At 44.6% G+C, this 24,632-nt stretch overlaps 1 protein-coding gene across 9 annotated transcripts in view; it reads left to right on the top strand.

Annotated features, from left to right (window-relative positions):
• Positions 1 to 24,632, top strand: part of DLG2 (discs large MAGUK scaffold protein 2) — a 1,057,900-nt gene that overhangs the window by 473,781 nt on the left and 559,487 nt on the right. Inside the window, exon 1 of one of the 9 annotated variants that reach the window (XM_087721040.1) lies at positions 15,412 to 15,538. The exons of the other annotated variants lie outside the window; for them this stretch is intronic. Within the exon in view, the coding sequence (XP_087577166.1) occupies positions 15,437 to 15,538 (102 nt within the window). The 5' untranslated portion in view covers positions 15,412 to 15,436. Of the gene's footprint in view, positions 1 to 15,411; positions 15,539 to 24,632 lie in introns of those variants that run through there. 9 annotated transcript variants of the gene reach the window in all.

The following is a 24,632-nucleotide window of genomic DNA, read 5'->3' as shown; positions in this document are numbered from 1 at the left end:
ATCAGGTGAACTTTCTTGATTGTTGTTTTTTTTTGAGGTGGCAAGTGGACTTTCTTGTTTTTTCTTTTGAAGAAGTTTCGCTTCTCATCCAAGAAGCTTCTTCTGCTCTGACAGGAGAGTGGGGAATGGTAGCAGAGCTGAAGATGTTTGCTGCTGTTGCAAATTAAACGATTTGCAATTCTCACCCCCATGGCGAACAGCAAGGATTCACAAGTCAGCTTCCCAGCAATTGACTGGCTGGGTGGCTAAGGCCCTCATGCAGCCACTTAGTAACGATAATGAGTCTATTCAACTATTCAACTGTCAAGCCGCAGGATTGACAGGTCACGCCGTTGCTGTTTTTTTTTATTTTTAATATCTCGCTTGTATGCAATTAAGATAATGCTTTGCCACCTCTTAGAGATGCCAAGCTGGAGGTGAGGGGAAAAAATGTAACCATTGAGATAAGAGGTTCCAGCTATAAATATTGGTAAAGGATGTGAAGCTAATCAATCACGGCTATAATTGGTTGAGAGAGGGAGTTTTCTGGCTAGGAAAAGTAAGCTAAGGATTATTAACAGATTAGCAGAATTGGAAGGGACCTTGTAGGTCAACTAGTCCAACCCCACATCCAAGCAGGAGACCCTACACCATTTCTGACAGATGGCAATCCAGTCTCTTCTTGAAAGCCTCCAGGGATGAAGCTCCCACAACTTCTGAAGGCAACTTTTGTTCCATGGGTTGATTGTTCTCCCTCTCAGAAAATTCCTCCTTATTTCCAGGTTGAATCTCTCCTTGATCAGTTTCCATCCATTATTCCTTGTCTGACCTTTGGATGCTTTGGAAAATAGCTTGACCCCCTTCCTCTCTGTGGCAGCCCCACAAATATTGGAAGACTGCTATCATGTCTGCCCTGGTCTTTCTCTTCACTACACTAGCCATGCCCAGTTCCTGCAACCGTTCTTCCAATGTTTTAGCCTCCAGTTCCTCTTTTTTTTACAGTGTGGTGACCAAAATTGTATGCAATATTCTAACTATTTTTATATACTTTATAGATTGGTATTAGTACCTCCCTTGATCTTGATTGTATCCCTCTGTTAATGCAATTTAGGATTGCATTGGCTTTTTTGGCTGCCTCTGCACAACGCTGGCTCATATTTAACTGGTTCTAGTTGATTCGATTCTTTTTGTTATTTTAAATAAACATGTTTAGCACAAAGTTTCAGACACTTCATTTTTATTAAAAAAAGCCAAACCAGATAAGGTTCTAAGCAAAAATACAGGTATATGACATATGGCAGTTCATTTAGTGACTGTTCAAAGTTACGACGGCACTGAAAAAAGTGACTTAAGATGGTTTCTCATACTTACAACCGTTGCAGCATTCCCGTGGTCACGTGATCAAAATTCAGAGACTTGGCAACTGACTCATATTTATGACGGCTGCAGCCTCCTGGGCAGTGGTGGGTTTCAAAAATTGTTTGAACCTACTCTATGGGTGTGGCCTCCTTTGTGGGAGTGGCTTGCCGCCCATGTGACCGGATGGAAGTGGCTTGCCACCCATGTGACCGGATATGAAGATGCCGACGACACTTGTCAGAACCACCTTAAATTACCTCACACACAGCACTGGCCTGCATAAGAATATGATGTAAGCTTCCAACTGTCTAAGTTATGATGTGTTCAATCATAATGTATTAAAATCCATGCCTGGAAAGCATGTGCAAAATAGGGGCATGCAAAATTGGGGGAGTGGAGGGGGGGCGGGAAATAGCAAACAGTGCGTTGTAACAATCTGACCGCAAACTCCACTTTTTTCGTACATATGTCATGAATTTGTATAGCGTTGCAATAGTAGTTTGGATCAGCGCTTTGAAAGTTTATTGTAGTGTAAATAAAAAGTTACGTTTTGTCCTACATAAATAGTGTAAAGTGCAGTCTGACCCTTAGACCAATGGTGGGTTTCAAAAATTGTTCGAACCTACTCTGTGGGCGTGGCCTCCTTTGTGGGAGAGGCTTGCCACCCATGTGACCGGATGGGAGTGGCTTGCCGCCCATGTGACTGGATATGAAGATGCCGACGACACTTGTCAGAACCACCTTAAATTACCTCACACACAGCACTGGCAAGCATAAGAATAGGATGTAAACTTGTTTCTTAAAAGGCATCTTTGGTTTGCGTTAAAACAACTTCAACACACGCAATGTTCTGATTGCATCACAAACGCAGTAGTCATCCTTACCTCTCACAGAGGCACTGAGTTTTATAAATATGAGCATGATAGTGTAGAATAATCATATCCAAGGACCAGGGGTGGGTTTCAAAAACATTTGGAACCTCTTCTGTAGGCGTGGCCTGCTTTCGGGGTCCACTGGTGGAACCTCTTCTAAGCGGTCCGGTAGATTTGACGAACCGGTTCTACCGAATAGGTGCGAACTGGTAGGAACCCACCTCTGCCTTAGACAGTAGGCTTCCATAGGTTTTGCGAACTACAGTTCCCATAATGGCTCAGTATTAGTGATGTTGGCTGAGAAGCATTTCTCTAAGGGTAGGGCTGTCAAACGCCCAACCCTTGGGCTGGATGCATCACAAGCTGGCCACGCCCATGCCTGGTTTAGTGAAGGGCGGGAAAGTCCCATACATCATGTGACCCCGCCAGGATGACATGGATTTGACACTCCTGCCCTGGCAAGGGCCTCCAAACCTGTGGACCTCAACTCCCAGAATTCCTCTAAGGCAATGGCCTTAGATTGCAAATTGTGCAACTTTAAGACTTGTGGACTTCAACTCCCAGAATTCCTCAGCCAGCATGGTTATTATGAAGTGAATCACTGCAGTTGCTAAGTTAGTAACAGGGTTGTTAAGTGAATGGCTCAGGACCAGTGTATTTGCGAGACCGCCTACTGCCACATACCTCCCAACGGCCGATAAGATCCCACAAGGTGGGCCTCCTTAGGACGGCGTCAGCCGGACAGTGTCGGCTGGCCGGGCCTCGGAAGAGAGCCTTCTCTGTGGCTGCTCTGACCCTGTGGAATCAGATACCCCCAGAGGTCCGGACCTCACCCACCCTCATGGCCTTCAGAAAAGCTGTTAAAACCTGGCTGTTCCGGCAGGCCTGGGGCTGTTGGCCTTATTATGTAGGGTCCAGCCCCGATCAGAACGTATGCGTGTTGGGGAATTTTCAAATTATTTTTTATTTTTATTTGTTTTTCTTTTCTTGTTCTTGTAAGCTAACCGGAGTCCTCCGGGATTGGGCGGCTTATAAAGCTAATAAATTGAATTGAATTGAAATTGAATTGAATCCGCTCTCTCCCTCCCCCCCCCAATTCATTTTGCTTGTCAGAAAGTCGCAAAAGGGGACCGCAGGATTTCCCGGGCACTGCCACTGTCATAAATATGAAACAGTTGTCAAGCATCCCAATTTTGATCACATGACCCAGGGATGGGTTCTGTCTTCTACTGTCGGTTTGCTCAAGGATGCAGTTTGGAAGCGCGCATGTGTAGTAGGTAAAAAAAATGAGATGGCAGTGCCTATGCCGCCATCAATAGAACCAGTTCGGGGGCGTGGCTGGCTGAGTTACTACTTACTTGGCTGAACCAGTCCGAACCAGTAGGAACCCACCTGGGACGTGACCATTGGTGCTGGTTATCACCTTTAAAGCCCTGCATGGCTTAGGACCTGGATATCTACGGGACCGTCTTCTGCCACATATCTCCCAGCGTCCGATAAGATCCCACAGGGTGGGCCTTCTCCGGGTGCCGTCAACTAGACAATGTCGTTTGGCGGCTCCTCAGGGGAGGGCCTTCTCTGTGGCTGCCCCGGCCCTATGGAACGATCTATGCCCAGAGATCCGGACCCTCCCCACTCTCGCGGCCTTCCACAAAGCCATTAAGACCTGGCTTTTCCGGCAGGCCTGGGGCTGTTGACCTCTTGAATGAGGTCCAGCCCCATGAAGGTTGAGTGTATGTTGTATCTCTTTTAATTTGTCTTCTCCTCTACTTTTTAAACTTTTAGTATTCCTTTTATTGCTTTTATGTAAGCCGCCCGGAGTCCTTCGGGATTGGGCGGCATATAAATTTATTAAAACTCAAACTCAAAAACTCAAACTCATTGGGCCGTTGCAAAGTCAAAAGTGTGAAAGATTGAACGGTCACTGAACAGATCATTGTCTGTTGAGGACTTCCTGTAAACCACTACTGAATCCTGAAATGAAACCTGACGGCTTCGCATTCTTACTTTAGAGGAGGAAGATGTTTGTGGATGATAATGATATTGTCAACTAATGTATATTGGGAAAATGCCAAGAAATATTAAGCGATTGTATCTAGATTTTAAAGGGTGGAAAAACATCACAAACTCAAGTGAAATAACATTCACTTTAGAGGATAAATAATCGAACGCTCATGCGAAAGTAGAACGAGGAGTTAAGCATTTACTTTTAAAGATAAATATTGTTAGAAGCAAAAAGAACGGGTTTGTCAGTTCTTATTCAGAAGAAGCGGCTGTGAATTATTAATACGATGTATTATCACAATTTATCAGATGGCATGGAGAATTTGTCTGCTTTCAACAAGTTTCTGCTTGTTTTCATAATTTTTCTCCCCTCTTGATTTGCTGAAAAAGTATTTTCTTAATGGTAAAATTAAGCCTGCATTGAACGCACTTTCAGTAGCTTGCTGGGAGGACAACCCCAAACACTATTAGTAAGAAAAACTTATGAATGAAATAGAAATATGGTAGAAAATATTCGTAGTATTTGTCTGTTTGCATCCCATCTTTATTACTTTTGCAAATAACACAAGGTGATGAAGATAAGTAACACCCCTTCCTTCCTCCTATTTCCCCCACAATAATAGCCTGTTGAGGTGAGTTGGACTGAGAGAGAGAGTGATTGGCTTTCACGGCTAAGGCGGGACTAGAACTCATCTAGTCCCAAGGTGGCGCAGTGGTTAAAAGCAGCACTGCAGGCTACTGCTAGATCAGCAGGTCAGCGGTTCAAATCTCACCGGCTCAGGGTTGACTCAGCCTTCCATCCTTCCGAGGTGGGTAAAATGAGGACCCAGATTGTTGGGGGCAATATGCTGACTCTCTGTAAACCGCTTAGAGAGGCCTGAAAGGCCTATGAAGCGGTATATAAGTCTACTGCTATTGCTATATTGCTATTGCTATTGCTCATCGTCTCCTGGTGATTGGCCCAGAATCACTCAATCAGCTTTCATGGCTAAGGAGGGACTAGAACTCACTGTCTCCTGATGATTGGCACAAATTCGCCCAGCTGATTTTCATGCCTAAGGCAGGATTAGAGTTCACTGTCTCATAGTGATTGGCCCAGAATTACTTAGTCAGCTTTCATGCCTAAGGCGGGACTAGAACTGACTGTCTACTAGTGATTGGCCCAAAGTCAACCAGTTGTCCTTCATGCCTAAGGAGGGACTAAAACTTAACGTCTCCTGGTGATTGGCCCAGAATTACCCAGTCAGCTTTCATGCCTATGGTGGGACTACAACTCACTGTCTCTGGTGATTGGCCCAGAATCTCTCAGCCAGCTTTCATGCCTAAAGTGGGACTAGAACTCACTGTCTCCTAGTGATTGGCCCAAAGTCACCCAGTTATCCTTCATGCCTAAGGAGGGACTAAAACTTAACGTCTCCTGGTGATTGGCCCAGAATTACCCAGTCAGCTTTCATGCCTATGGTGGGACTACAACTCACTGTCTCCTGGTGATTGGCCCAGAATCTCTCAGCCAGCTTTCATGCCTAGTGGGACTAGAACTCACTGTCTCCTAGTGATTGGCCAAGAATCCCTCAGCCACCTTTAAGGCCTAAGGTGGGACTAGAACTCACCGTCTCCTGGTGATTGGCCAAGAATCCCTCAGCCACCTTTAATGCCTAAGGTGGGACTAGAACTCACCGTCTCCTGGTGATTGGCCAAAAGCTGACTTTCATGCCCAAGGCTAGAATTCATCGTCTTAACAACGATGGCAAGAAATGCAAAAATGAGATAAAACCCCCTTAACCAATGTTAGCCACAGACAACCACCACTGTGGTTGTAAGTCGAGGGTTACCTGAATGGATCTGTAAAGGTGAGGGGGAGGGGAAGTGATGCTTTTTGTGACTTGCGAGGTTTTGTCATTGTAAACCGTGCGATAAAGTTAGAACTTAATACTTCCGTTTGTGTCTTCTCATCTGGACGATTTCACAAGCCCGGCATCCTCTGTTACTTTTTCAAGCCAAGAATAAAACAGATTTTATACGGCTGATGCTATCGCATGGGAGAGTATTGGAGAAGGGCCCGATACTGCCTGTTGCCTGTCTCACCTATCTAGGGGGCCGTTAAGTGTTTGACCCCACGAGAAAGGGGTTCATCATTATATCATCTCAATGCCAGATGCCCCCCCCCCCACGTTTAAGGTAACCCTAGGTGATTTATATTTGTTTGCATTAAATAACAGCGGCTGGTTGCTTGTAACTATGGAATGGATTGTCATGGAAACCATACTGCGTGTTTTTTCTTCTTCTAAATTTACACTAATACATCTGAGGAGGAGGAGGAGGAGGAGGAGGAGGAGGAGGAGGAGGGAAGTGAGAGAGAAAGAGAGAAAGAGGAGAGAGAGAGAAAGAGGAAGAGAGAGAGAGAGAGAAAGAGGAAGATAGAGAGGAAGAGAGCGAGAGAGAGCGAGAGACAGAGAGAGAGAGGAAGAGAGAGAGAGAGGAAGAGAGAGAGAGGAAGAGAGAGAGAGGAAGAGAGAGAGAGAGAGGGATTTATACCCTCTCTTGGGCTTTGAATTTGAGCTTCCTGTTCCTGTGTCAAGCTATTGGCTGTTGTAGGGGTCTAACCTTGTGGGTTTTCTGAGCCAAGCTTGGTTGAATTGCGCTGGGTGATGCAATGAAGGGGCTTTGGGCAATTCCTATGATGGCTGAGGGCGAATCCTATCTTTGTTGGATCTTGGATCTTTTTTCTTGGGCTTTGAACGTGAGCTTCCTGTTCCTGTGCAAGAACATGTATTTCTGTTGGCTGTTGTCAGACTCCCACGGGGCCATGCACAAATCCTAGGAGTTTGCCTGAGCTAAGTTTGGTTGAAGTTTGGGCTGACGCAATGGCGGGACTTGTTGGGCAATTCCTATTGTGGCTGAGGGCTAACCCTACCTTTGTTCAGACCTTGCTGCAGGGAATTTGCTTATGAATAGAGCCAGCTATCTCTTAAGTGCTGACATCTGCTGTGGGCTATTAAGAAAGGTGGGGTCTATTAAGAGTGAGGCTGCTTCCTGCCTCTAAAAAAAACCACATGTTTCTCCTTTTCTCATGCAGGGAAATGTAATATTCTGCCTTTTTAATGTTTCCTAGAATATTTCATTCCTCTAGGAGAGGGGGTGGGTGCTAACTTCCTACATATGAAATAATAAATAATGTTGCCACTATTAAAACAATAATAGTAACAGAGCAGTGGTGGGTTTCAAAAAATTTTAGACCCTCTTCTGTGGGTGTGGCCTGCATTGTGGGAGTGGCTTGCCAGCCATGTGACCAGGAGGGAGTGGCTTGCCAGTCATGTGACTGGGTGGGAGTGGCTTGCCAGCCATGTGACTGGGTGGGAGTGGCTTGCCAGCCATGTGACTGGGTGGGAGTAGCTTGCCACCCATGTGACTGGGTGGGCGTGGCCAACTTGTAAAATGTGGTGAAACTCACTTAACAACGCTCTTGTTTGCCAACCAAAATGTTGTCTCAGGAACTCTGGCATTGAAGCATGCAAGTCTTAAAGCTTCAAGTTACCTTTGCACCCCTAACCCTGTAGAAAAAACAAAAAACCAGGTGTGTTCAAACTTGACAGCTTTAAGACTTGTGGACTTCAACTCCCAGAATTCCTCCTCTCGCTCTTCATCTTGATGATGTGCGGACGGGCGGGGGGAGGGAGCTGGAACCGGTTCTAAACAGCACTGTAGATTTGTGGAACCTCTTCTATAGAAGAGGTTAGAACTGGCAGGAACCCACCTCTGTAACAGAGGTGTAGATTACTGTCAACTATAATTGGTAGGGATCAAGAATTGTCAATACTCTCCCTCCTAACCTGGTTTGAATTTCATAAATCAGAGGCTACTAAAGGTCCAGAGTGCCACCTGCTGGGCATATGAAAAAATGCCCGTCGAAGAGAACGCAGGTGGTCCTCGACTTAAACAGTTCATTTAGTGACCGTTTAAAGTTACAACCGTGCTGGAAAAAAGGGTTTTAGGATTATTTTTTTTACACTGAATGACCGTTGCAGGATCCCCATAGTCAAGTGATCAAAATTCAGAGACTTATAGCAATAGCAATAGCAGTTAGACTTATATACCGCTTCATAGGGCTTTTAGCCCTCTCTAAGCGGTTTACAGAGTTAGCATATCGCCCCCAACAACAATCCGGGTCCTCATTTCACCCACCTCGGAAGGATGGAAGGCTGAAACAACCTTGAGCCAGTGAGATTAGAACCGCTGAACTGCAGATAGCAGTCAGCTGAAGTGGCCTGCAGTACTGCACCCTAACCACTGCGCTCAACTGGCTCATATTTACAACACTTGCCGTATCCTGGGGTCAGGTTTTGTGACCTTCTGACCAGCAAAGTCAACGGGGAAGCCAGATTCACTTACTAACTGAACTGCAGTGATTCACTTAACAACATTGGCAAGAAAGGCCATAAATTGGCGGGCAGGGAACTCACTTAACAAAACTGTCACCAACTGAGCAGCATAAATTTTGGGTTCAATTGTGCTGGTAACTCCAGGACTACCTGTACTGTATACATAGCTCAGGTTTGAACTGTGGAATCCTTGGTATTCTGGTTGTTGGCGTCACTGATGACGTTACCTAGTTGGGTAACGAAACGTCTGCAAACAAGCCACAGGCTCAGAGAGCCCCAATGGCTCCAGGTTAACAAAACTGGCTAGAATTTCTGTATTAATTCCTTAATCTGAGAGAGTGTTTGTCCTCCATATTATTACTAAATCAAGTTGGGATGTGAACGGCTTCAAATACTGCAGCTGTAGAAGTCTTTCTTGAGATTGCTTTTGAAGATGGAGCTTTCAGGATCCATCTTGATGTTGTGAGATGAGGACAGAGGTTGAGTTCGGTCTTCAAACAGCAACAAAATGTTGTAGTCTTGGTTTCCACTTTTCCCCTGCCAAGGAATCAGTCGTCTTCCTTTTTTTAAAGAAAATGACCGAGATAGATGAAATACGGTGATGGGTTCCGGCGTAGGAAACAAACATACATTTTTTAGCTTTCTGTAAGCATCTTTTTTGCTATTATAAGCATCTCGGTGTCAGGTTTCCCAAAGATCCCCTAATTAATTCATGAGCCTCGAGCCAAGTTTCAAAAGAAAACCAGTCATTTATTAGGAACACCATTTCGGCAATGCCCCATTACAGTCGGATCTGACCTCATTTTCAGGGCAACTTTATGAGGTGACACTTGGATTATTAGAGCAGATTATTGGTTTGATTATTCACCAAGATGCATTTAATGGCTTTCCAAGTTTCTAAGAGGTTATGAACACCACAATCCCCTCCATGCTTCCTTAAAAGGAAGTAACACCTATTTAATGAAGCTTGTTCCTACTCAATTTCCAGGTTGTATCTCTCATTACAAGTAGTCCTAGACTTACCAGAATATCTAAATCCCAATTTTTTGCTGCTAATTGTGAGTTTTGCCCAGTGGTGGGTTTCAATTTTTTTTAGAACCTCTTCTGTAGGTGTGGCCTGCTTTGTGGGAGTGGCTTGCTGGCCATGTGACCAGGTAGGAGTGGCTTGCCAGCTATGTGACTGAGTGGGAGTGGCTTGGCCATCATGTGACTGGGTGGGCATGGCCAACTTGTAAAATGTGGTGAAACTCACTTAACAATGCTCTTGCTTGGCAACCAAAATGTTGGCTCAGAAACTCTGGCATTGAAGTATGCAAGTCTTAAAGGTGTCAAGTTACAAGACCCTTGCACCCCTAACCCTTTAGAAAAAAAAACCCCAGGGGTGTTCAAACTTGACAGCTTAAAGACTTGTGGACTTCAAAGTTGACAGCTTTAAGACTTGTGGACTTCAACTCCCAAAATTCCTCCTCTCACTCTTCATCTTGATGATGTGCGGACGGGCGGGGAGAGGGATATGGAACCAGTTCTAAACGGCATGGTAGATTTGTGGAACCTCCTCTATAGAAGAGGTTAGAACTGGCAGGTACCCACCCCTGGTTCTGCCCCATTTTATATCTTTCTTGCCACAGTTGTTAAGTGAATCACTGCAGTTGTTAAGTTAGTAACATGGATGTTAAGTGAATCTGGCTTCCCCGTTGACTTTGCTTCTCAGAAGGATTGAAAAAGGGATCACATGACATCGGGACACTGCAACCGTCCTAAATATGAGTCAGTTGTCAAGTGTCTGAATTTTGATCACATGACAACAGGGAGGCTACAACATTCATAAGTGTGAATAGTGGTTGTAAGTCATTTTTTTCAGTTCTGCTGTAACTTTGAATGGTCACTAAATGAACTGTCATAAGTCAAGGAGAACCAGCATTTTTTTAAACAAGAATACTGCTTATACAAAAGTTATAACTATTATAAAGACTGAAATATATTACCATATTTTTCGGAGTATAAGACGCACTGTAGTATAAGATGCACCAAGATTTTGAAGAGGCAAATTTTTTTTAAAAAGGTTTTGCACTCTGCACACCTCCCAAAAATGGCCCATCTTTCGCGAAAATGGGCCCGTTTTTGTCAAAGAAAATGGGCATGCATAGCCTTTAGGAGGCTTATAGAGCGCTCCTCGGGACTGGAGGGGGGGGAACTTGAGCAAAAATGGCCCATTATTTGCTCATTTTTGCCCTCCGCAGGAACACTCCGGAAGCCTCCTAAAGGCTATGCACGACCATTTTGGTGAAGGGGACGGGGTTTCAAGGGGGCAAAAATTTGCTGTATTCAGTGTATAAGACGCACCCAAATTTTCAACCTCTTTTTTGAGGGAAAAAGGTACATCTTATACTCTGAAAAATACGGTATTTCATGCACATTGACAGCAGGGGTGGGTTCTAGCCGGCGTTATTGCCGGTTTGTTCGTGGGCGCACTGGATGAGCATCTCGCGCGCATGCGCAGTTCAATAGAAATTGTTCTGCGCATGCACAGAACTCAAGAACAAGATGGCGGCGGAGACTGCGGTGACCGGAAAACTGGTTCAGAGATGTGGCCAGCCTGGATCACTGCCGGTTCTGCGACCCAGGCTGGCATGCCACTACCGGTTTAGCCAAACTGGTAAGAACCCACCAGTGATTGACAGTTGCTTTAAATGTCTTTTTTTTGGGGGGGGGGTGAGTTAATTTTTGACAGTTCTTTTTTGTTTATATTTTGTAGAGGTGTATATAAATTACACTTAGTAACCACGTGGCACGACAAAACCACGCTCGACTAAAGCGCACCCGATTAAACCGCGTCGCTGACGTCATCAACAGGGCGACAACTGCGAGCGCGGAGAAAGAAGGGCGCTTTAAATAGCGCTTTGAAAGCAAGCCGATTCAACTTAAGGTAAGGGTTAGGGTTAGGGTTAGGGTTAGGGTTAGGGTTAGGTTTAGGGTTAGGTTAAGGGTTAAGGTTAGGTTTAGGGTTAGGTTAAGGGTTAGGGTTAGGTTAAGGGTTAGGATTAGGTTTAGGGTTAGGTTAAGGGTTAGGTTAAGGGTTAGGTTTAGGGTTAGGTTTAGGGTTAGATTAAGGGTTAGGGTTAGGGTTAGGGTTAGGTTAAGGGTTAGAATTAGGGTTAGGGTTAGGTTTAGGGTTAGGGTTAGGGTTAGGGTTAGGGTTAGGTTTAGGGTTAGGTTTAGGATTAGGTTTAGGGGGGTTAGGTTTAGGTGTTAATTTTAGGTTTAGAGTTTACAGTGTGCTTCTGTCTCCGCGCTGTTGTCGCCCTGTGATGACGTCAGCTACGCGGTTTCGTCGAGCGCACTTTAGTCGAACGCGGTTTTGTGGTGGAACCAGTAACCAGAGTCCGAAAGGTGCTTTTTCAAGAGGCAACTGGTTTTTCTTTGAAGACTTTCACTTCTCATCTAAGATGCTTCTTGAGCTTTGAAGAAGCTTCTTGGAGAGGAGACGAAAGAAGAGAACTGAAGAAGCTTCTTCGACAAGAAGCGAAACGTCTCCCCCCCCCCCCCAAAAAAAACCAGAAAGTCCAGTTGCCTCTTGAAAAAAGCACCTTTGGGACAACCATGTCCTGGATGACTGAGAATCTCCATTGACATTTACTAACCAGAGAATACGTACTCCAAAATAAAGGAGCCCTGGGTCTCCTTGAGAGTGGGCAGCATACAAATTAATTAAATAAATAATGCTTAAGTTATCCTTGCAGTCAGAAAACAGGTTGCAGTAATAATTGGCGATTATCAGCAGAAAACAGGCTGTCTGTCTGTCTGGCCTGTTTTTTTGCAAGCAAGTGAGGAACAAGCCGTGCTTTCATAGCATCTGAGCATGTGCAGAGGCCTCCAAGGCAAGCCCCATAGCAGGTGGGGCCTCCCATAACCTGCCCCATTTTACTGCCACATAATCCTGGGCAGAATGCAACGTCCCTTCTCACTAGCATTATGTGGCTTTCCTGGCTTTGTTTAGAGTACTACAAATGGTCTTAGTAAGAGATCCTATCCCTTGTAGGTTAGTCCATGAATAGCATCTCATCACAAACGATGCCAAGATGATGGAGATGAGGGTAAGCAGAAGGAAACTTTTGAAACAGGTGAGTTTCTAAATCAAAGAACAGGTGACCTCCTAATCTTTTAGCTCCTGGAGAATGAACCTCCCTGGTTGTTTTTGTTCCTTAGTAACGCCTTCTTTAGGGATGAAAAGAAAAATCATTTCTCCTTATTTTTTTTTCTATTTTTAAAAACAAGACCGGGAGAAAATTCAATAACAATTCCCTACTTCATACGACCTGTATTTAGTGGAATGATACTGACGCGTCTTACTGGAAACATTCCAGAATGGCTTCAGGTACCCCCTTATCTGCTGTAGTGTAGACTTGGGGTACACACAGACCAGGTTCCAACTTCCAGGTCACCCTGGAGCTGATTGGGAATCTTAGGCCGAATCCTCCTCTCTCGAGCCAGCCTTCCTTGTAGGGATAAAATTAGGAAGGTGATCCCCAAGTAACCTGTATTTTATGACAGTATTTATCTACTTTAACCAGAAATAAGATCTCGTGTTTTATTTTTGTGTTATATTTTATATGGTTGTAAGACTAATCAGTTTATCTATCATCTGTTCCTGTATTCCTGTATTTCTCTATTTCTTTATCTATTTATCTATTTATCTGTATCTATTTATCTACCTACCTACCTATCTATCTATCTATCATGTATGTAACTGTACAGCCACCTAGCTACCTAGCTCTCTCTCTCCCCCTCCCATCCATCCATCCATCCATCCAGCTAGCTAGCTAGCATCTAGCTCGTTCTCAGTTACCTATCTCTCTCCCCTATCTATCTATCTATCTATCTATCTATCTATCTATCTATCTATCTATCTATCTATCTATCTATCACTAATCTATTTATCTATCATCTGTTTATCTATCATCTATCTAGTTATCTAGATATCATTTTTATCATCTATATCATCTATTCCATATCATCTAACAATTATCCATCCATCTACCTACCTACCAATCCATCCATCCATCCATCCATCCATCCATCCATCTATCATCTATCATCTATCATCTATCATCTATCATCTATCATCTATCATCTATCATCTATCTATCACTAAACTATTTATCTATCATATATTTATCTATCATCTATCTAGTTATCTAGATATCATTTATTTATTACCCATATCATTTAACAATATCTATCTATCTATCTATCTATCTATCTATCTATCTATCTATCTATCTATCTATCTATCTATCTATCTATGTGTCTATCTATCTATGTGTCTATCTATGTGTCTGTCTATCTATCTATCTATCTATCTATCTATCTATCTATCTATCTATCTATCATCTACCTACCTACCTACCTACCTACCTACCTACCTACCTATCATCTATCTATCTATCTATCTATCTATCTATCTACCTACCTACCTACCTACCTACCTACCTACCTACCTACCTACCTACCATCTTCTTCCATCTATCTGTCTGTCTGTCTGTCTGTCTGTCTGTCTGTCTGTCTGTCTGTCTGTCTGTCTGTCTGTCTGTCTGTCTGTCTGTCTGTCTGTCTGTCTGTCTATCTATCTATCTATCTATCTATCTATCTATCTATCTATCTATCTATCTATCTATCTATCTATCATCTCTAAAGTAACCTGCTGTGAATTCTTAGGGGGGGAAAAGAGCAAAGAGTTTCTTGAACAGAGCCTGTTTGTTGAAGACTATCTTTTGGGCCAGTTGTTCCGAAGTCACTTGCTACCTGGTCTTAGCCTTCTCAGGTAGCTTCCCATCCCAAGTGCCATCACCTTGCTTGATTGCAAAGCTTAAAGTTGGCTAGACACCTCCCCACAGCAATAAACGAACCATCTCCTGGTCACAACTCTCTGGAGAGATGCTCTCTCTTTCTTCCTCTCCCTCCCCACCCCCCCTCCGTCCCCAGCCTGTCCCCCCCTGAACATTACTTGCAACAGAGCGGAGAGTGATCCCCGTGCTCTTCTTCTTCTTCTTCTTCCAAGCCAGTTTCTTGGAGCAGACGTCCATCCCTCACGCCGAGAGGAAGCTGCTTGTTGCTGCAGACAGGATCAATCCCCCCCCCCCCTTACCGTGGGAGGCTGGCAGGCAGCAGGCAGAGAGATGAGGACGCATCTTTCTTGAACGGAAAAGCTTCGGCGCGGGGGTGGTGGGGGGCTCCACTTTCTCTCCCCCTCACCACCACCCCTCCAAATCCTTTCCACTATGACCGTATCTTGCAGCAAGGCACCGGCTGCCCACCGAAAGGAGAGCTGCGGCGTTTTCCTTCGCCTGCCGTGATCTTTCAGCCCACCTTCCAGCTAGCATGACAATCGCGTGTGATTATTCGGAGTAGGCGGGAGCATCGCTTTGCATGCTTTGATGTGCATCCCACCTGCCACCTTCCTTTCCATTTTTTTTCTGCGAGGAGGGGGAGGTGAGGGTGGGGGGGGCGTGAGGGGAGGGGGAGAGCTTCTTCTTCTTTTTTTTTTTTAATGAGCTCCCCCAGTGGAAGAGGGGAACCCCTGACACTTCACGATTAATGCTGCAATGTTGATTCATCTGCAAGAGGATTGGGGGCACAGGTGGTGGCAAAGAGACGGGAAAGGCAAAGAGCTACGGAATCCAGCTAGTTGTTGAGCTGAAGATGTTGACTCTCCCTTGGCTGGTTTAGCTGCTGTTGTGGTTTTTTTTTTAACCACCTCCCCCCCCCCTCCAAAGATCTCCCCGTCTCTCTCTCTCTCTCTTAATCTATCGATCTCCCGGCTGCTCCAGCTGCAGCCTTCAAGGAATGTGCAGAGCATTTAACTATTCCGACCGCGTTACACCCATGATTTGCCACTGCAAAGTTGCCTGTACCAACAACACGTTGTCGTTGATGTTTGGATGTAAGGTAAGGGGGGGGATGGAGGGGTTCCTTCCCGAACTGGCCTCTTTTTTTGGAAACGAAACCGGGCCACGAAGTAACTATGATTGTGTGTCTGTGTGCGAGGCTGGTTGATGTGCACTTGTTTGAAAGGGAGAGAATCAAAGAGTTGGGTTGAAAAGCAGTGAGTTGTGTTTGTTTTTTTTCCCCGAAGCGGCCAAAGGAATATTTTTTCTGGGTTGATCCAGAAACCGGTGCGAAGGGAGAGGGAGAGGATCCCATCGGGACTGAAGGACTTAAAACATACTTGATTAACAAAACCGAAGGCAGGAGGGCAGCTATTTTCGGTATTGTGAGTTTGACGTTGATGCTTGCTCTCCTAACCCCCTTCCCCCCCCCCAAAGGGAAGATCTCTCCTTGTCTCCTTGGATTAATCCTGGTCGTAGTTCATTAGATGAGAAATGCTGGCCAGTGCACTTTTATGCATCCCTTAAAAAAAAAAATAAAGACAGCCAAATAAGTAGCAGGACTGGGGGGGGGGGGAATCATTAAAGTAATCTTCCCCCACTCCCAAAGGGGTTGGAAAAGTACAGAATTTGGCTGAAGTCTCTTAGAGTGACAGTTCTTCATTTTTAAGTGTATATAGGAAGACGGTCAAGAGACTGGCAGACTTCTCCAGATGAGGCCAATCGGCAAGATTGAAAGCTGTGCTGACTTCCACGTTTCTTCCTATTCAATCGAATGCCTCCCCCCCCCCCCTTACTCAATGTTGGGAAAAGCAAAAATGGAACTTATAAGGTCTTGATTTCCATCCCGTAATGAAACTATCAGGCTGGCAGGAGGTTTCTGCTTCCAGGTTTGGATGGAAGCTATTTGTTGTTGTTTTTTTCCTTTTTTTTTATTTTATCAATTTCATATATACATTCACAATTATATGATCTCATAGCTGTTATTAATAATATGTATTTATAACAATTTTTCCCTACTGTTGACAATATACTTGAAGATTGCTTTTTTATCATCCCATAGATCCATCTTATCGTACAACGGTCCTACTTCTTCTTCCCTCCCTCCCTCTTTCCTTCCCTCGTTTCTTCTCTCCTACTCCCCTTCCTTCCCTCCCTCCTTCCCCTTCCCTCCTTCTCTCCTTCCCTCCTTCCTTCCTTCCCTCCTTTCTTCTCTCCTTCCTTTCCCCCTTCCTTTCCTCCTTCCTTGGATGGAAGCTATTTGGATGGGAGATGGGTTTGGGTTACCTAATTCAGAATAAAAGTGATATTTAGAAGTGATACTTTTGGGAGCCGACAAGATTTCAGGGCAGGGAAATGTTACGACGGTGTAGGTTGTTTTGGGTAAATTATTTCTGGATAAAGGTGTTAACTTTTCATATTTGTAGTAGGTATTTGTAGTGATAAAAGCCGGTAGGATAATATTGGAAGTAGTGACTTCTGGCCATATTAGTAAATTAGTGGATTGACTGTAGCTTTAACTGCTGGTCTTTGTGATTTATAGTTCTTGAAGCTTAAAAGTTAACAGAAAATAAAAAGAAATAGCAGTTGAAAATGGCTATAAAAACATGTTAAATGCAAGAAGCCATCCTTTTCCCCTTTAATCTGCAACTCTCTCTCAGCGACCCTGACAATCAATTTGGTTATTATTACAATCTTTACTTTCTTTGCCTTATTTCTGTCCAGCAAGTATGAAACTGAAATAATTTTACAAATAACATCCCAGTTCATTTATCAAAAAGTGACCAGTGACATGTAACACATTTATCACACATTATTATTATTATTTAATATTTAATTTACAATTCAGATCATAGTCTGGGACTGGTAAATTATGAGGATGATTATTTAAGATTTAATCTTCAGTTGTATTCACAGTTTGGGGCTGGTAAAAACTTAAAACAGTTCAAGTCCTAACCAAGGATCTAAGACAGTGTTTTTCAACCTTGGCAACTTGAAGATGTCCGGACTTCAACTCCCAGAATTCCCCAGCCAGCATTCGCTGGCTGGGAAATTCTGGGAGTTGAAGTCCGGACATCTTCAAGTTGCCAAGGTTGAGAAACACTTGATCTAAGAGCTGTTAAGATAATGGTTTTTTTTTTAAAAAATACTTTATTGTTAAGCTCACTTAACAAGTGTCTCACTTAGCAACAGAAATGTTGGACTCTGTTATGGTGGTCAGTCAAGGACTTCTTGCCCATTCGTTCAATTCTGCACGGGCATGAATCCAGGCATGGAGTTCCTGTCCTGTATCCAGAAGTAGTCCATAAAGAACAGGTGAAATAAGGTGAAAATGATTACTTCATTTGCAGAAGCAGCAAAAATAATAAATGCCGAGGCTTGAGAAAGTGTGCAGAGAAGAGTAATAGAGATGGCAAAGGGTGAAATTGTATGTCTGGCCTATTGAAGAGAAAGCTCATAGCGGGCACAATGACAGCCTTCCAGTGCTTGAGGTCCTATCACAGAGAAGCGGGGATTGACACCAGAGCACCAGAAACAGGAGAAGTAACGGGTAGAAGATCATCAAAGAGAAGTCCAATCTAGAAATAAGGAGAAATTTTCTTCTGGTGAGAACAATTCATCAGTGGAACAGCTTGCCTCCTGGAGTTATGGGTATTCCAAAATAGACTGGACAGTCATTCGACTGGGATGGTACAAGGTCTCCTGCCTTGAGCGGGGTGGGTCAGACTAGAAGACCTCGGCGCTTCCTTCCAATCCTATGTTTCTATAGCAATAGCACTTTAGACTTATCTACTGCTTCACAGTGCTTTACAGCCCTTTCTAAGTGGTTTACAGACTCAGTATATTAGCCCCAACAATCCGAGGCCTCGTTTTACCGACCTCGGAAGAATGGAACACTGAGTCAACCTTGAGCCGGTCAGGATCGAACTGTTGGCAGTCAGCAGAATTAGCCTGCAATACTGCATTCTAACCACGATGTTCTACAAAACCTTCCGAATACTCAAAAAGAACACACCGATAGCAGAATCTGTCTATTTTGGCTTACATTGGCCTGTGCAGCGTGAGATTAGAGTTATTATAAGTCTACTCCTCTTAAGTCTGCAGCTACTATAAGCTTACTACTTTTCAGAAAGAGCACTGAATCTAGGTTTCAAAGGGACGGGTCTAGTGTTTCAAAATTTCAATAGCTCTGTATTTAGGAGGAGTCTATGGTAAGACTTGGCCAGTGCCAAGAAGCAGGATGACTTTGAGCCAATCATCAGAAGATTGTGTAGTTCTTTTCCCACTTTAGGCATGAAAGCCAGCCAGTCCCTCTCTCTCAGCCCAACCCACCTCACAGGGTTGTTGTTACGGGAAAAATAGGAGGAGAAAGTTGTATTGGATATGTTCATAACCTTGAGTTATTTGTAAAAATAATAAAAGTGAGATATGAAAGTGAATGTGTGACTGAGTGAGTGAGTGAGTGAGTGAGTGAGTGAGTGAAGGAAGGAAGGAAGGAAGGAAGGAAGGAAGGAAGGAAGGAAGGAAGGAAGGAAGGAATCAGAATGGAGCTGGAAGGGACCTTGGAGGTCTTCTAGTCTAACCCCCCCGCTCAAGCAGGAGACCCTATATACCTGTGATGGTGAACCTATGCCAGGCGTGCCAGTGGCACACAGAGCCATCTCTGAGCATGCCAGCCATCGTCCGTTGCTCTTCTGGGTTCTGGCATGCACATGTGCACCAGCCAGATGGTCTTCATGCATGTGCACCAGGAACCGGAAGACCAGGTGGCCGGTGCTCATGGGCACGCTGGAAACCGGAAGCTCAACTTCCTGGCGCACACAGGTATGCCAGGGAGCTGCTGTTCCAGTTTCCAGCGTTCCCCCACGGACACGCTGTGGATCTGCTCTTGCTGCTTGTGGCATCCCCCCCCCCCCATGCACACGCACACTCCCATTTCAGGACTCGGTGACACTCACTGCCCTATACCCTATCAGTTAAGTGGTTGTCTTATTCAGACAACTGACTGTCGAAAGGAAAAGAAAGAGGAGGGGGAAGGGAAGGAAAGTAAAGTAAAGGAAGAGGGATGGAAGAAAGGGAAGGAAAGGAAAGGAAAGGAAAGGAAAGGAAAAGAAAGAGGAGGGGAAGGAAAGGAAAGGAAGAGGGATTGAAGAAAGGGAAGGAAAGGAAAGGAAAGGAAAAGAAAGAGGAGGGGGAAGGGAAGGAAAGGAAGAGGGATGGAAGAAAGGGAAGGGAAGGAAAAGAAAGGAAAGGAAATGAAAAGAGAGGAGGGGAAGGAAAGGAAAGGAAGAGGATTGAAGAAAGGGAAGGGAAGGGAAAGAAAGAGGAGGGGGGGAGGAAAGGAAAGGAAGAGAGATGGAAGAAAGGAAAGGGAAGGAAAGGAAAGGAGAAGAAAGGAAAAGAAAGAGGAGGGGGAAGGGGAGGGAAGAAAAGGAAGAGGGAAGGAAGAAAGAAAAGGGAAGGAAAGGAAAAGAAAGGAAAAGAAAAGAAAGAGGAGGTGAAAGAAAGAAAAGGAAGAGGATTGAAGAAAGGGGAAGAAAGGGAAGGAAAGAAAGGGAAGGAAAGGAAAGGAAGAGGGATGGAAGGAAGGGAAGGGAAGGAAAATAAAAAGGGAAGGAAAAGAAAGAGGAGGGGAAGGGAAGGGAAGGAAAAGAAGAAGGATTGAAGAAAGGGAAGGAAAAGAAGGGGAAGGGAAGGAAAAGAAAGAGGAGAGGGAAGAAAAGGAAGAGGGATGGAAGAAAGGAAAGGAAAGGAAAAGTCCAGCAAAAGGTTTTCCAACAACAAGATAACAGGTGTTTTCCTTTGTGAGAACTTCCAATGATGACTTAACAGATTTGCTATCCGCATCAGATAATTACTCCGAAGGCAATGGACTTGTTCTTTGTAGTCTGAATGTGGGAAACATATGCAGTTTCGAATTGACGCCAAGTGAGAACTCGGTAATGCTATGAATCATTTGGTGGAGCAATGGCGATGGGCTCGCCTTCCCTTGGAGATACTTCAACAGACATTACCAACCCTTAAAACGACAAATGGTTTGGATGGAGAGTCACTTTAAAGTCCTCTGGAGTCCGTTCTGCACTATTGTTCAAGATGTGTGGCTTACACAGGAGTACAACGACAATAGCAAAAAAAAAAAAAACCATCAGCAAAGTTAGCTGCCTTACCTAAGCAATGTCCTTGCAAGTGATGTAGAACTGCTTCAGTAATTCCCTACTTTGTTACAAATGTCTTCTTGCTCCATTTGCCAGCTCCTTTTTTAAAAAAAAATCTCCCAGCTGTCTCTTCAATCCTTTTTTCCCCACAAGAAGTTTTTCTCCCCAAGCCCAACTTCTTCCTCGAGAAAAAAGGTAATTAATTTCCCAAGAAAAGCAAAGAAAACGAGGAGTCCCCCCCCCTTACATTCATGGTTGACCTTTTCCCATCTGGTACCTTCTTGTTGTGTTGGATTTCATTTCCCATCGTTCCCAGCCAAAAATAGTTGAAAATTGCGGAACTGAAGTTTCATGTAGGAGATGGGGGTGGAGTCAAGAGAGGAATCAGCCTGGAATCATGATGCTCTCATAAGCAGTCTAAGTCCAAGCTCTCTTGAATTCCAATAACTCTCATCAAGTTTTGTTGTTAGTTGTAAAGCCGTGTCCGACCCATTGCGACCCCATGGACAACATTCCTCCAGGCCTTCCTGTCCTCTACCATCCTCTGGAGTCCATTGAAGCTCATGCCTTCTGCTTCGGTGACTCAATAGCAATAGCAGTAGACTTATATACCGCTTCATAGGCCTTTCAGGCCTCTCTAAGCGGTTTACAGAGAGTCAGCATATTGCCCCCAACAATCTGGGTCCTCATTTTACCCACCTCGGAAGGATGGAAGGCTGAGTCAACCCTGAGCCGGTGAGATTTGAACCGCTGAACTGCTGATCTAGCAGTAGCCTGCAGTGCTGCATTTAACCACTGCGCCACCTTGGCCACTTCAAGGACTCCATCCAGCCACTTCATTCTCTGTCATCCCCTTCTTCTTTTGCCCTCCATCGTTCCCAGCAGGAGGCTCTTCTCCAAGGAGTCCTTCCTTCTCATTAGGTGGGCAAAGGATTTGAGTTTCAGAAGAAGATAGATAGATAGATAGATAGATAGATAGATAGATAGATAGATAGATAGATAGATAGATAGATAGATAGAGCGAGCTTCAGTGACTCCATCCAGCCACCTCATTCTCTCCCGTCCCCTTCTTCTTTTGCCCTCCGTCGTTCCCAGCATGAGGCTCTTCTCCAGCACAAGTTTAGTGTTGAAAATTAGTTGACTAGATTTTTGGATATAGGCCTGAACTTAAATGGAACTCATTGTGTGGTTCTGATTTCTTCGTGCCTAACACTTACGAGAACCACGGAGTCGGAAGAGACCTTGGGGGTCTTCTAGTCCAACCCCCTGCTCAAGCAGGAGGTCCTATACTCGTGAAGGCGAACCTATGGCACACGTGCTCGAAGTGACACGCAAAGCCATGTTGCCCAGCACGCACGGCCTTGCCTGTTTGTTTCCTGGGTTTGTGGCATGCATGTTCAAGATTTGTGGCTTACACAGAACAAGTCTGGTTGTCGGTTGTAGATGACTTTTTTCTAAGTTGATGGAGAAGCCGTGGTCTGGCAGGATCCTCATTGTGTAATGCAGGTCTTGCATCGCTTGCTGGTGTGACAACGACTGGATGAGGACGTCATCCAGGTATCAGTGAAGCAGGGGTGGGTTTCTCGCCCCGTTCCAACCGGTTCGGTTGGAACGGGGCCGGTGGCGTCCTCGTGCACGCGCGCGGTGCACGCATGCGTACTAGCGTCTGCGCGATGCTCCAGCTGCTCCTGGACGATCGCGCAGGCACTGTATGCGTCCTGCGCATGCGTGGAAGCGCAGAACTCGTCAAAACTGTGTAAGGACCGTGGGCGGGCGGGCGCGCCCTTCGCCGTTCCCGGAAGTTACTTACTTCCGGGTTCGGCGACCAATCGGTTCGCAGGCACCGCCGCGAACCGGTTGAAACCCACCCCTGCAGTGAAGCCACCCTGACGGGATCCGAGAAAGGCCGCCACTGCGGCGAGAGTCTTTGTGAACGTTCTGGGGGCCGATACAGGCAAAGCCCTGTACTGATAGTGGCGGCCTGCATAAAAGGACCTCAGGAACTTGCGGTGAGCTTTGCGAATGGGGACGTGGAGGTAGGCCTCTTTGAGATCTATGGAGGTTAGCATGTCCCCTGGCCTGATGCAGCCCGGGATTGACTGAAGGGACTGCATCTTGAACCTCCTGTAAGCTATATGATGGTTTAGCTTCTTTATGTCGAGGATTCCTCTCCACCCACTTCATCTCAGGGACATCAGGGATATAGAACCGGTTCTGTCAGATCAGGAAGGGACAGGCTTCTATTCCATTCTATTTCTAGTCCCAAAGAATTCCACTGTCCTTCACATGCATGGCAGTGCCAAAAACTGGGGTGCGCACGTGCACAAGCCAGCTGATTGTTGGCGCGCTCATGCACACTGGAACCCGGAAGTTCAGCTTTTCAGGAGTGTGATTCCTTTGAGCGCATGGCAGTGGCGAAAACTGGCCTGGACATGCGTGCCGGCCAGCTGATTGTCAGACGCGCATGTGCGCTAGAACTCGGAAGTTTAGCTATTCCAGAGCACGGCCCTTACGAGCACGATGTGCGCGCACGCGACGTTTCCATGAGACCTTTTCAGCACTTGGTGCCGAAAAGGTTTTTCCATCCCTGTCCTATACCATTCAAATAAGTGGCTGTTCCTTAACCTGGCGTTATCTGTGGTTTTCAAAACAGACTGTGTCGTTGGGCAAACATCTTTGTGGTTCATTCAAGGTCACCATCACTAGATTTCTCATCACATATCAGTTAGAAGTTCTGAAAATGTCTTCTGCCGAGCTTTTATGGTAGAGGTAGCCCTCGACTTACAACTAGTCATCCAGCAGCTGTTCTACATTACGACGACACTTAAAAAACGTAATTTACAACATGTGATCAAAATTTGGATTCTTGGTTAGCAAATATTTACAACAGTTGCAGTGTCTCCAGGGTCATGTGATTTTTAAATTCAGAAAAGATACTTTGAAAATATCCATAGAACGAATACCAATTAGAAGATTTAGATTGGGGATTTTTTGCTATGAAATAAGAGTGTTTGATCATATGATATATAAAGGACAATAATGTATCCAGTGTATAAGAATGGGATGATTTGAATCCTATGTACAATTGTAAGCATCGACCATGTTATACTGGAAAGATTTTTACATGTTAAATGGACTAATGATGATGTAATGAATAATTGATACATATATGAATTGAAATGTTCAATAACTACTTGGATTAGCAATGGGAAACTATTTCTGGAGTCGAATATACCACGCTATAAGTATTGTATATTCTATGGATGATTAATATTAGCGGTAACTTGAACACATAATGCTCAATGATAAGAAGAGAAGAGCCGAAGTGGCGCAGTGGTTAGGGTGCAGTACTGCAGGCCACTTCAGCTGACTGTTATCTGCAGTTCAGCGGTTCTAATCTCACCAGCTCAGGGTTGACTCAGCCTTCCATCCTTCCGAGGTGGGTAAAATGAGGACCTGGATCGTTGGGGGCAATATGCTGACTCTGTAAACCGCTTAGAGAGGGCTGAAAGCTCTATGAAGCGGTATATGTCTAACTGCTATTGCTATTGCTATAATGATGAATTTTGTTATGTTTGATGGATAACTAGTGATCTTATTTTAATTGTAAAAACTGATGCACAAAAGTTTGTAACCAATATAAATTGGGCCCCAATCTAAATCATATGTATGTATGTATGTATGTATGTATGTATGTATGTAGAGAGAGAGAGAGAGGGGGGGGGGAGAGGGAGAGGGAGAGATGATAGAGATAGATAGATAGATAGATAGATAGATAGATGATAGATAGATAGATAGATAGATAGATAGATAGATAGATAGATAGATAGATAGATAGATATGAGATTTAGGGGCCCAATTTAATATCTTGGGGAAGAATTCTCTTTGATTTGACACTAGTTAAAATCTTGCCTGTTTTTGTTATCTGACTTAGCCAAGTCCAGATTTCTGACTCTCACAGATGAGGATGGGAAAAACACAAACTAGCTTAATTTATTT

This window comes from Thamnophis sirtalis, unplaced genomic scaffold (genome assembly GCF_051295495.1).
Source record: "Thamnophis sirtalis isolate CommonGarterSnake01/CBP01778 unplaced genomic scaffold, rThaSir2_p1.2 scaffold_8, whole genome shotgun sequence".
NCBI lineage: Eukaryota > Metazoa > Chordata > Lepidosauria > Squamata > Natricidae > Thamnophis > Thamnophis sirtalis.
Note: the sequence above shows the minus strand (reverse complement) of the source record. Positions and strands in the feature narration are given on the sequence as shown.